The sequence below is a fragment of the Cotesia glomerata genome, linkage group LG5 (genome assembly GCF_020080835.1).
Source record: "Cotesia glomerata isolate CgM1 linkage group LG5, MPM_Cglom_v2.3, whole genome shotgun sequence".
NCBI classification, from domain to species: domain Eukaryota; kingdom Metazoa; phylum Arthropoda; class Insecta; order Hymenoptera; family Braconidae; genus Cotesia; species Cotesia glomerata.
The window spans coordinates 103,065-116,734 of NC_058162.1; the positions used below are offsets into that span (position 1 = coordinate 103,065).

General features: G+C 29.3%; 3 protein-coding genes across 4 annotated transcripts; 1 reads left to right on the forward strand and 2 right to left on the reverse strand.

The window, feature by feature from the left end:
- Nucleotides 1–782: 782 nt before the first annotated feature.
- On the reverse strand, nt 783–4,254 carry LOC123264719 (TOM1-like protein 2). 2 transcript variants are annotated; one of them, XM_044728149.1, is made up of 9 exons: nt 4,144–4,254; nt 3,543–4,020; nt 3,026–3,195; nt 2,668–2,949; nt 2,034–2,610; nt 1,834–1,966; nt 1,554–1,713; nt 1,313–1,366; nt 783–1,165 (listed from the first exon to the last, which is right to left on the reverse strand). In XM_044728149.1, the coding sequence occupies exons 2-9, from the start codon at nt 3,598–3,600 to the stop codon at nt 971–973; spliced, it is 1,629 nt and encodes a 542-aa protein (XP_044584084.1). In that variant the 5' UTR covers nt 3,601–4,020; nt 4,144–4,254; the 3' UTR covers nt 783–970. The 2 variants fall into 2 exon arrangements, with proteins under 2 accessions (XP_044584084.1, XP_044584086.1); XM_044728151.1 differs by lacking the exon at nt 1,313–1,366.
- Nucleotides 4,255–4,732: 478 nt separating this feature from the next.
- Nucleotides 4,733–6,939, forward strand: LOC123266351 (dynein regulatory complex subunit 3-like). The gene is made up of 9 exons (XM_044730584.1): nt 4,733–4,736; nt 4,811–4,894; nt 4,966–5,249; nt 5,318–5,490; nt 5,571–5,728; nt 5,816–6,008; nt 6,086–6,542; nt 6,622–6,698; nt 6,768–6,939. The coding sequence occupies exons 1-9, from the start codon at nt 4,733–4,735 to the stop codon at nt 6,901–6,903; spliced, it is 1,566 nt and encodes a 521-aa protein (XP_044586519.1). The 3' UTR covers nt 6,904–6,939.
- A 175-nt stretch (nt 6,940–7,114) lies between these two features.
- LOC123264720 (enoyl-CoA delta isomerase 1, mitochondrial-like) lies at nt 7,115–8,558 on the reverse strand. The gene is made up of 5 exons (XM_044728152.1): nt 8,176–8,558; nt 7,827–8,098; nt 7,565–7,743; nt 7,356–7,477; nt 7,115–7,279 (listed from the first exon to the last, which is right to left on the reverse strand). The coding sequence occupies exons 1-5, from the start codon at nt 8,279–8,281 to the stop codon at nt 7,116–7,118; spliced, it is 843 nt and encodes a 280-aa protein (XP_044584087.1). The 5' UTR covers nt 8,282–8,558; the 3' UTR covers nt 7,115.
- Nucleotides 8,559–13,670: the final 5,112 nt, after the last annotated feature.

Sequence of the window (13,670 nt, forward strand, 5' to 3'; positions counted from 1 at the left end):
TCATTGGTCTAGTGCCCGAGCTCGTAAATGTAGTTTCCTAACTACGATATTTATAAATGTATATATATATATATAGATGTGGCGCTGATGTATGCTTTAAGCGGAAAATTTAAAATTAACAAGGACAAAAATTAAAAAATTATATTCTTTAGAATTGTCTATATTTTTTTTTTGTATGTTTAAAATATTTAAAACATAGATAACATTATACTATGTGACATATTACAATCATTATTATTATTTATTATATATTATATATTAATTAATAAATTCATTATTTTCATAGATTAAATACGAAACTATTATATATGATTATGATTATAATAAAAGTTTCGGTCGGGCCATAAAAATTATTTATAATTTTTTCTTTATATACAGAAAAGCATAGTAATTAGCTATATTTCTAAAGGAGTAGTGACCCAAGCGACTGGAAAATTCATTTTTTTTAACCACTTGGAATTTAAATAACTTTATTTATAATATATATAAGTGCGATTAATTGGTTATACATATGACGTAAAGTACGAGCGACTAAGATGAAAAATTTTTATCCAAAAACATTTACAGCTCAAATAAGCATAATAGAAATTAATTAACAGATAAAATTTCTATAAAAATAATTGTAAAAAAAATTTTGGGTTAGTTATTATTATAATTAATAGAAAGAAAAGAGAAAAAAAAAAAAAAAAAAAAAACAAGTGCAATTTTTTAAAAAATATTTTTTCAGTATTAACTTGTTTGTTAAACAAAACCAAAAATTGACTGGTGTGTGATAATTTTTAGATCATTGAATGAATTTAGTTGATTCATTTAAAGTAAGTACGTAAAAGCAAAGCAACGATATTCGATATCTTAATTATGTGTTAAGTTAAGAGATTATGATGTAAATTGATTTTTGTCTCGGTTATCATTATCACGAATAACTTAAAGAATAATAATAATAATAATAATAACAACAACAATAATCAATTCAGAGTGCAAATAGTGATTTGTCTTGATCTTTGTTTATCTGTCGCTGAATGTTAGTCCCCGATGTCGTTGTGCTGGGCGCGGTGGTAACTGTAGGTAAATTGGGCAAAGCCTCTGCAGCAGCTGCCCGTTCGGCTAAAAATCTTTCAAATTCCGAAGATGTTAGTGACTCTTGGTCGCCCTGTTCTTTTGGAGTCTGAGGAAATAGTAGGATATAATTAGAATAGATTATTTTAAAAAATAAAGCCTAGGTAAAAAGTTAAGTGAATAAAACAGAGATAAAAGAACAAAAAAATAATGAAGCAACAAAAAAGCTTTTAACGAAAATCTGTCTGTAACTTACCGCGCTCTCGTCAAGCCACGCTGCCATTTCATTGAAATCAGATTCTCGATTTGACTAAGCATTCATAAAAATAATAACAAAACAATCAACATAAAACTTATGATTCAACCAAATAAATAATTAAAAAAAAAATAAAATAAATTTTTGCAAAGAAAAAGCGACAACAATGATGACTTAAATTAACAAACAAATCCCAACAATGTCTTTGTATTTAATAAAATTATAAAAATTAATTACGTACGGCAATTCTTCCAGCACCAGCACCAGCACCAGCTCCAGCTCCAGCTCCAGCAACTCCGATTGCCGTTGGTTGTGTTAAACTAGACCCACGACTTAAAATTGCTGAACTTAGACTTCCATTACCGCTCAAATCTTCGATATTATCTTCGTATTTACTTCCGCTAATTTATTATTAAGTGAAATTTATAATCAATTAGTATGTTTTAAAAGAGGTAAATCGGTAAAGTAATTTCACAATTAATAATTTATCAATAACAATAAAAAATTTAATAATAGCTTACGCATTTTTTGTTGACTCATAAGTAGCATTCCGAGACTGGGCAAACATATCAAATTCATCACTTTCTAATAAATCTTCTCGTTTATTTTTAGAAGGCACTCCCTTGTCTCGACCATCAGCCATATCAGAAATACCTATTTATCAAATAAATATTTTAGTAATAACAAATACTATTTAAAAATAAAATATATACACAATTACCTATTTCTCCTATAGCACCCTCTAATGCATTAACAGAGTCCTCGTCAAGATCAATAAGTGATTGTTCTTGCCGCTTATGCGGTACTTGACTTGGCGGGCCTAATGTCTGGGCGAGAATTGCACTTGCCGCTGGGACTGTTTTATTTTTTGTATAACGCGAGTATCTCAAAAACAGATTATTTAACTCGTCATTTATACGCAATAACTCAGCAGTCATTTCATCGTCGACAAGACGACCGATTAAATCAACGACTCGCTCTTGCATTGCTTTACAAGTCGCATAAAGCTGCTGCATTAGCTCCAAATCCGCAGGGTCGGGGCGAGTTTCAACGATCTGCAGAGGCTTCTGTTGCTCTGGGTTTGTAAAGTGATGAAGCATTTCAGCAAGGACACGCATATTGCCCTGGACAATCTCAAGCTCACTTCGTAATTTTGCTATCAATTGATCTGACAATTGAACAGGCTGCAATGCTTGAATTTGCGCTTGATGTTGTAGAGCAGTTGCATCACATCCAGCAACACTTATACGCTCGTTTCCTTGGGTAATGCTGGGACTGGACGTTACTTCCGGTACACTCTAAAAATAATAATAATTATTATTATTATTATTATTAAAAAATTTCTTTTTAATTACCCGTTCTGGTGTAATAATAGGAGCCATGGCATCTAAATCAGTCATTGGAAATTGCATTCCTTTAGCCTTCAATTCCTGGTAAACTTGGACAACACCTTGCGTATGAGGTTGATGACGAAAAGTATCAGCCCATGTCTGAATTAAACTTAATACTTTTTCCTGAACAGCTGTTGGTGGTTCATTTTTTGGTCCAATCATCTTTACAAGCTCCAATATAAACTCACGTGAACAAGCTAGTGTGTGAAAACGTTTTCCACAGTTTTTAACGCATGTTTCTAAAACCTATTAAGTATATTTATTTAAATTATTAAATAAATTAATAATAAAAACAAAACAAAATAAAAATTCGTAAGCTAACAGTAAGTGTGTATAAAACCACAGTATAATTTTTTCCAGCAGCTTGACCGAGGCGTTTTTTAATAGCTTTAATCGCGTCTCGCGGGCCGTCTTCTGTTTCATTAATAATGTCGCATATCTCCATATTAAGAGCCCAGTTTTCGCTGGGTAAACTACCGTCCGTAGCTTGCTCTGAAAAATAATAATAAATATTCAATTATATCATGACATAATCAGTTTTTAAACAAAGAATTAAATTTGCGCTTATCTTACAAAATAAATGATAAAAAAATACATATATTTACATTAAAATGTAGAAAAAAAAAAAAAAATTAAATTAACGTGTCCCACCTTACTCATCACATATACACCTTGCGTATTGTATATATGGATCAAATTATAAGTATAATATATATATATATATATATATATATATATATATATATATATATATATATATAGAGATAACACTTTACTAAACAACAGTACAACAAAATTCGCAATATAGATATATGTAACCGGTAATATTTTTTACTTACCTATTTTTTGACCCACAGGAGTCGAAAACGGATTGACGTTTACTCCAAAAAACGACATATTTTTAGTTATTTATTACTCAAATACTGAAAATTATTGAAATAAATATCTGAGGCGAGTAATCCACTTAGCAGACAATACTTTAATAGTATTATGATACTGGCGATATTATATTATAATAAATAAACTGTTATCATATGACTCATGTGGTTTTTAAGAGTGTCTACATCCACGACAATCCACAACTCGACGACTCGATGACTCGACGACGTTTTTAATGCGTTGCCGTAAATGTCAATTGTCAATTGTCAATTGAAAATCCTTGAGTTGTTGGTATGTAAATACTGTTTTAATTTATCCTATAGGCTTGGATTTACTTGCGCATTTTTCCAGTCTGCTCTAATTTTTTTTCCTGCTGTGATCTCCAAATTGACAACTGATATTGACGATTGGAATCACAATTATTAACAATGGATGCAACTGAAATGACAATCGGGTTAGTGTCTACCTATTGATAAGATATTTAACTATATTAATTTGAGATTTATGTCGGTTCGTATAATGATAATTATTGGTCGGCTCTATACTCAATGTCTAATCTACCTTTTATATTAATTATGAGCCGAGCATTAGATCTCTATTGCGATATGTAATATATCACGTCACGTCAACATCACTACCACAAATCAACTGAAATCAACTGTCATACTGCTGTAGTAGTAACAATCTATAACAATCTATACTGTATGTGTACATACACACCTATATATGTGAATAATCTAAGTAATAAGTATATACTTATAGTGTAAGTAGCGCAGGAGTTATAAAACCGCATATCCAATTGTCCAACAATTATCGTTTTACGATTTATGAAAACTAGACTTGAGGAGGAGATGTTGATAATTTAAAAACCAAAAGAATCATCGAAAGTACAAAAAAAAAAAAAATTGTTTATACCTAGTTTTTTATAAGAAGAATTTTGTTAAATATAATTGAAATTATTACTATAAATGATATATGATAATTGTCTTAATTATATATCTCATGATCAATATATTATTTAGTTGCTAGGATACCAATTTAAATAGATTTGACACCTACTCGTTATATGCGTCAACAAATATAAAAATTAATATAATGTCTAAATTAAATTATGAAAGTTATAAAAAAAGTAAAAAAAATATAAACATTGATGAGCCTTTTTCATTAATTTATGATGTACCAGATGTAATAAATTATAGTACTCTTGTAAATTTAATTATTGAACAAGCTCCCAAGGGTGAACGTGGTAGACTATTTCGTGAAGATGGAATAAAATTGGATGAAGTAACCGAAATACGAATTGAATTTTCTAGTAAAGTATATTTTTGTAAATGCATATGTTAACTTTTTTTTTTAATATTAATTAATTTTTAACTCGTACAGAAATTCTAAAGATAGACCATTTTTGGATTATGACTAATCTGACAAAACTCATATTATCCCATAATATTATTGAAAAAATTGAAAACTTCGACGCCCTGGTGAATCTTGAAGATCTTGATCTTTCTTTTAACCGAATAAAAAAAATGGAAAATTTAAACTGTTTGGTTAAATTACAAGTTCTACTTATTGCTGGCAACAAAATTTATGACATTGAGAATATTGACAACTTGAAAAATCTTAAAATTTTTAGTATCGCTGACAATAAAATCGACAAATGGGATCACGTGAGTAATTATTTTTTTATCTAAATAAATTAATAACAAAATTTTGTGTAATAAAATTTATCTTTTAGGTTTTATATTTAAAAAAATTTAAAAATCTGAGAACCGTTAATATGACAGGAAATCCTTGCACTCTACAAGAAAATTATAATAGTTATCTTATTGCTTTACTGCCTCAAGTGATTTATTTTTCGTATATCTTAATCACCAAAGAAGAAAGAAATGACGCCATAAAAAAAAACAGGTATGTTTCCTATAATTATATTCTTTAGTATTCATACTTTTTTTTTTTTATTATATACATCATTTTAAAATTAATTTTAGACAAGCAATTATTAAAGTTGAAGAAGAGGAATCAAAAATTAAAATAAAAATGGATAAACAACAGAAAGTAAATAGCAAAACTCAATATGATTCTCAGTGTTTTGTTGATCAATTAGACGGGGATGAATTTTTTAATACTGTCTTTCAAGATGACCAAAGTTTGTTTTATTTTTTACTTATATATTATTAGTTGTTATCACTATCATTATAATTCATTAATATTAAAAGAATCATTCATTAAATAGATGGAATTATATTGAAAAATCTAAATAACGATACCCTTAAAGTATATGAAAAATATAAAAAAAAGTTTACAACCGTATGTCAGGAATTGTACAAATTTGGAGTAGATCAACACGTTGTCAGGGCGAAAGAAATTAATGAATTTTATTTAGTCGTCCGAAAAGCTCGAGAAAATGTTCGCGATGAAGCGAGACAGTAAGTTTATCAAGAATTCTGTTTAAAGAATTAATAAATCTTATTTAAACTTTTTTATTTTTTTTTTTTTTTTTAAGGATCATTGAAACAATAAAAACAGAAAGAAACGGAATTTTTAATAAATTTGATGATTTAGTGAAATCAGATAAAGAATCGAATGAACAAGAAATAAAAATAGATATAAAAATAGCGAAAACTCAAGAATTAGCTGATGAATTAAACGAAAGTTTGACGAATATGTGGGCAAAGCTGATGTACAGTGAAGTTGTTTTGCATGAACAAATAGAAGATATATTTGAGATTTTTAAAATAAATATGACTGATTTGAAAGATTCATTTGTGGAATTTGTACGGGAAATTTTTTCTCAAATACGTGATGTTTTCCTCCGATATCGCAACGCGATAAATACTGTGATTAATAATTATTTAAGTAGTGTTGGAGATTTGACGATGCCAGTAAATTTTGTTGACATTTGTGGCGACGTTGATGTTTTAAACAATACCTTGATTGCTTCACATGATATTCATATACAGGTAATAAAAAGATTTTATAATATCCAAAAATTAAAAATAAATAAATAAATATAATATTTATATATTTTTTTCTTCAAAGATTGTCGATAATCGCGAAGATAGTATCATTGAAAGAATAAACCTTTGGCTTGAAGAGTTACTACATGAATTTAGCAAGTAAGTTTAATCGAATAGATTTTCAATTAGTTAGATTATTAAATTATTATTATTATTTTTTTTTTTTAGACAAGAACGGCTTCGACATCGTCAGCGGATACTCGAAATTTCTCATTTTTTGCAGTTTCAGCGAGAACGAATGCATAATCATTTTTGTATCAATGACGCACTTGCACTTGATGTTGCAGCAGCTCTCGAAGGATAATTTTAGTAAAAATTATTTTATAATATAAGTATATTTATTTATTTATTTATTTATAAAACAAAAAAAAAATTTTTTTTAAAAGTTCTATATAAAATATATAAAAATAGTCATATATCTAAAATTCACTTTTTTAATTTTCGTTATTTTACAAATTTTACTTTTCAAAACTAAATCATATTATTTAAAACTGTAACACTCGATTAATATAAAGATTAATTTTTTTTCTTTAAAGCTTCAATATATAGATGCAAAGCTTTCTGAACTTCAGGCTGAGATATAAAATTCGTAAAACGAAGGATATCGGCATTTCGATTTTTCTTCAGCCATTCAATTAATTCACCTCTCAAATCAATTTTAGTGGCATGTCTTCCTACAGCTAAAAATAAAATAATTATGATAAGTTATAACTTATACCATACAAACTATTGTATAATTTATTTTTTATTCTTTACCAGGGATACGATCAAATGTATCAATAAACTTTTGACATTTCTGAATGGCTTCTTCTTTATTAGCAGCTAATTCATCGACCAATCCAATTTCTAACGCTTCTTTTGGAGTAAACTGTGTGCCTCTGAAGAAATTTTTTTACTTAATATTTTTTAATAAATGATTTTATTAATTGATATGACAATAACAATAATTTATTTAAATTTCTTACTGTAATAGAGCCAACTCTGCACGACGGTATCCAATTGTTGAAATATAAAGATCTTTGAACCAATTAGGTGCTACGATGCCTAATTTTGTTTCGTTCAATCCAATACTATGTTTTCCATCAACAAATACTCGGTATTCACAGGTCATCGCCATCAAACAGCCTCCAGCTGGGCTTGCTCCCTTTAAATTTAATTTCACAGGTATTATCATTTTTTAATCATACTACAAATATTAAATAAAGTAAAAAGATCGATTAAACACACATTAATCGCAACAGCAGTTGGTACACTCAATCCATAAAGAGTAATCCAAGTGTCTTGTAGTTGTTCCCAAAATTGTTTAGCTCTTTTCAAATCTGGTTTATACATTTCCATAATATCTAGGCCACCAGAAAAAATTTTCGGCAATGATGAAGTAATAATAACTCCTTTGCTTCCATTTTTAACTATGTTTTTTAAGGAATCATTTAATTCCGTTAGTAATTCAAGGTTTAGACCATTAACGGGTGCCCTTCCTAGTGATAAAACACTTGTACCTGTAATTAATTACAACAAAGTCATTTAAATTATTTAATTTTATCATTTTTTAATTAATCTGTTAAGATTTAAGCACCTGTTGCATCGTTTTTTGTTACAGTAATTAAATTTCCAGCTGTTCCATAATTTCTTAATAATATTTGATTAACGTTATTGGAAATCTTTGACATTAAACGGTTCATTATTCTAATTTTGATTCTATATTAAAAATTTAGCACAGTTGAAATACTTGAATTGATATTTAGCTAACAATTACGTTTATTATAGACTGATCAAAGTCTATAAATTATAACCTCATACACTTTTAAAAGATGAAATAATTAAAAAAAAAAAAAAAAAAAAATAATAGAAATGAATAAATGTCAGAAGAAAGTTGACTGTTAGACTGTTGACCCCCTAAACTGAAAAAATATAAAAACATAATAAACAGTAATGAAAAAGAAAACACAAAAACACAAGAAACTGATTGAATCCCAGAGATGTAAATTATCATCGGCAAAGTTATTATATTTTATAATAATTTTTATAAGAGAATATAATCTCAGTACTAGTCGCAGGTAATTTAGAGCTCTCTAATTTAGATGAACTAACCCCTAATAGCCAAGTCGGTCGCAACTTTCCGTCGATTTACTGCCGCAACTTGTCACCAAATTGGCGGCAAGTCTTGGAAATGAACCCGGTTGTTCACCAAGTTGTCACCAAGTTGTCGGCAAAAATTGCTTTCGATACTCTTTCGCACAAAGTTGACGACAAGGTTCTCAAAAAATCTGGCGACAAATTGCGGCAGTAGATTGGTCTTGTTTTTCTCAGAAACTTGTAGCCACCTTGACGCCAACAGTTACAAATTCGGAAGTTGACCGCAAGTTGTCGCTAAGTTGGTGGCAACTATCTGACACCAACTTGGTTGGTCTGAAACTATGGCTATCAGGGTATTCAAATCGACTTTATTTTTTAAAGAACATTACTTTAAGTAATTTGTTCACAGAAATCACTGTATAAACATGGCTTAAACGAATTCTGATGGTTATATTTGAGAAATTACTGATTATTTTGGATTCATTGCGTTTGGACCGAAAATCGACGATTTTCCGAGTCAGGGTACTTCCTTAAAGTATTCGAATCGACTTTATTATTTAAAGAACATTATTTTGAGTAATTTTTCAACAGAAATCACTGTATAAACATGGCTTGCACGAATTCTGATGGTTATATTCGAGAAATTACTCATTATTTTGGAATTATTGGGTTTGGACCGAAAATCTACGATGTTCCAAATGAGGGTACTTCCTTAAAGTATTCAAATCGACTTTATTTTTTGAAGAACATTATTTTAAGGAATTTTTTCACAGGAATCACTGTATAAATATAGCTTGCCCAAATTCTGATGGTTATATTCGAGAAATTACTGATTATTTTGGATTCATTGCGTTTGGACCGAAAATCGACGATTTTCCTAGTGAGGGTATTCCCTTAAAGTATTAAATCGACTTTATTGTTAAAAGAACATTATTTTAAGTAATTTTTTTACAGACATCACTGTATAAACATGGCTTGCACGAATTCTGATGGTTATATTCGAGAAATTACTGATTATTTTGGATTCATTGCGTTTGGACCGAAAATCTACAATTTTCCGAGTGAAGGTAGTTCCTTAAAGTATTCAAATCGACTTTATTTTTAAAAGAACATTATTGTAAGTAATTTTTTTACAGGAATCACCGTATAAACATGGCTTGCACAAATTCTGATGGTTATATTCGGAGAATTACAGATAACTTTGGATTTATTGCGTTTGGACCGAAAATCGACGATTTTCAGAAAGAGGGTACTTCCTTCAAGTATTTAAATCGACTTTATTTTTCAGAGAAAATTATTTTTAGTAATTTTTTCACAGAAATCTTTTTGTGAGAAAAAAATTTGCAAAGAATTTTTTCACAGAAACTTCACATAATTTCACATAATTTCATGTAATTTCACATAATTTCAATCGATTTGTTTAAGAGATAAACATGTAATTTCATATAATTTCACATGATTTCAGTCATTTTAAGTAATTTTTTTACAGAAATCACTGTAAAAACATGGCTTGCAACAATTCTGATGGTTATATTCGAGTAATTACAGATTATTTCGGATTCATTGCGTTTGGACCGAAAATCAACGATTTTCCAGGTAAGGGTACTATCGTAAAGTATTCAAATCGACTTTATTTTGAGAAGAACATTATTCTAAGTAATTTTTTCACATAAATCACTGTATAAACATGGATTGCACTAATTCTTGTGGTAATATTCGAGAAATTACTGATTATTTTGGATTCATTGGGTCTGGACCGAAAATCGACGATTTTCCGAAAGAGGGTACTTCCTTAAAGTATTCAAATCGACTTTATTTTTTTAAGAACATTATTTTGAGTAATTTTTTGACAGAAATCACTGTATAAACATGGCTTGCACAAATTCTGATGATTATATTCGAAGAATTACAGATAACTTTGGTTTCATTGAGTTTGGACCGAAAATCAACGATTTTTCAGGTAAGGGTACTACGGTAAAGTATTCAAATCGACTTTACTTTTCAAGGAACATTATTTTAAGTAATTTTTTCACAGAAATTCTTGTATAAACATGGCTTGCATAAATTCTGATGGTTACATTCAAGAAATTACTGATTATTTTGGATTCATAGCGTGTGGACCGAAAATCGACAATTTTCCAAGTAAGGGTACTATCGTAAAGTATTCAAATCGACTTTATTTTTTGAAGAACATCATTTTAAGTAATTTTTTCACAGGAATCGCTGTATAAACATGGCTTGCACGAATTCTGATGGTCATATTCGGAAAATTACAGATAACATTGGATTTATTGCGTTTGGATCGAAATTGACGATTTTCCGAGTGAGGGTGGTTCCTTAAACTATTCAAATCGACTTGATTTTTTTAAGAACAATATTTTGAGTAATTTTTTCAAAGAAATCACTGTATAAACATGGCTTGCACCAATTCTGATAGTTATATTCGAGAAATTACTGATTATTTTAGATTCATTGCGTTTGGACCGAAAATCGACGATTTTTCGAAAGAGGGTACTTCCTTAAAGTATTCAAATCGACTTTATTTTTTTAAGAACATTATTTTGAGTAATTTTTTGACGGAAATCACTGTATAAACATGGCTTGCACAAATTCTGATGGTTATATTCAAAGAATTACAGATAACTTTGGTTTCATTGCGGTTGGACCGAAAATCAACGATTTTTCAGGTAAGGGTACTACGGTAAAGTATTCAAATCGACATTATTTTTCAAGGAACATTATTTTAAGTAATTTTTTCACAGAAATTCTTGTATAAACATGGCTTGCATAAATTCTGATGGTTACATTCAAGAAAATACTGATTATTTTGGATTCATAGCGTGTGGACCGAAAATCGACGATTTTCCAAGTTAGGGTACTATCGTAAAGTATTCAAATCGACTTTATTTTTTGAAGAACATCATTTTAAGTAATTTTTTCACAGGAATCGCTGTATAAACATGGCTTGCACGAATTCTGATGGTCATATTCGAAAAATTACAGATAACATTGGATTTATTGTGTTTGGATCGAAAATTGACGATTTTCCGAGTGAGGGTGGTTCCTTAAACTATTGAAATCGACTTGATTTTTTTAAGAACATTATTTTGAGTAATTTTTTCAAAGAAATCACTGTATAAACATGGCTTGCACCAATTGTGATGGTTATATTCGAGAAATTACTGATTATTTTAGATTCATTGCGTTTGGACCGAAAATCGACGATTTTTCGAAAGAGGGTACTTCCTTAAAGTATTCAAATCGACTTTATTTTTTTAAGAACATTATTTCGAGTAACTTTTCCACAGAAATTACTGTATAAACATGGCTTGCACGAATTCTGATGGTTATATTCGAGAAATTACTAATTATTTTGGATTCATTGGGTCTGGACCAAAAATCGACGATTTTTCGAGTGATGGTACTTCCTTAAAGTATTCAAATCGACTTTATTTTTCGAGAAACATTATTTTAAGTAATTTTTTCTCAGAACTTCTTGTATAAATGTAGCTTGCACGAATTCTAATAGTTATATTCAAGAAATTACTGATTACCTTGAATTAATTGCGTTTGGACGAAAATCGACGATTTTCCGAAAGAGGGTACTTTCTTAAAGTATTCAAATCGACTTTATTTTTTCAAGAACATGATTTCTAGTAATTTTTACAAGGAAATCACTGTATAAACATGGCTTGCACGGATTCTAACGGTAATATTCGAGAAATTACTGAATATTTTGGATTCATTGCGTTTGGACCAAAAATCGACGATTTTCAGGTAAAAGAACCATCGTAAAGGATTCAAATCGACTTTATTTTTCAAAGAACATTATTCTAAGTAATTTTTTAACAGAAATCACTGTATAAACATGGCTTGCACTAATTCTCATGGTAATATTCGAGAAATTACTGATTATTTTGGATTCATTGGGTCTGGACCGAAAATTGACGATTTTCCGAAAGAGGGTACTTCCTTAAAGTATTCAAATCGACTTTATTTTTTCAAGAACATGATTTCTAGTGATTTTTACACGAAAATCACTGTATAAACATGGCTTGCACGAATTCTGATGGTTATATTCGAAAAATTACGAATTATTTTGGATTCATTGGGTTTGGACCGAAAATCTACGATGTTCCAAATGAGGGTACTTCCTGAAAGTATTCAAATCGACTTTATTTTTTAAAGAACATTATTTTAAGAAATTTTTTCACAGGAATCACTGTATAAATATAGCTTGCCCAAATTCTGATGGTTATATTCGAGTAATTACAGATTATTTCGGATTCATTGCGTTTGGACCGAAAATCGACGATTTTCCAGGTAAGGGTACTATCGTAAAGTATTCAAATCGACTTTATTTTTAGAAGAACATTATTCAAAGTAATTTTTTCACATAAATCACTGTATAAACATGGATTGCACTAATTGTTGTTGTAATATTCGAGAAATTACTGATTATTTTGGATTCATTGGGTCTGGACCGAAAATCGACGATTTTCCGAAAGAGGGTACTTCCTTAAAGTATTCAAATCGACTTTATTTTTTTAAGAACATTATTTTGAGTAACTTTTCCACAGAAATTACTGTATAAACATGGCTTGCACGAATTCTGATGGTTATATTCGAGAAATTACTAATTATTTTGGATTCATTGGGTCTGGACCGAAAATCAACGATTTTTCGAGTGAGGGTACTTCCTTAAAGTATTCAAATCGACTTTATTTTTCGAGAAACATATTTTTAAGTAATTTTTTCACAGAACTTCTTGTATAAACGTAGCTTGCACGAATTCTAATAGTTATATTCAAGAAATTACTGATTACCTTGAATTAATTGCGTTTGGACGGAAAATCGACGATTTTCCGAAAGAGGGTACTTTCTTAAAGTATTCAAATCGACTTTATTTTTTCAAGAACATGATTTCTTGTAATTTTTACAAGGAAATCACTGTATAAACATGGCTTGCACGGATTTTAACGGTAATATTCGAGA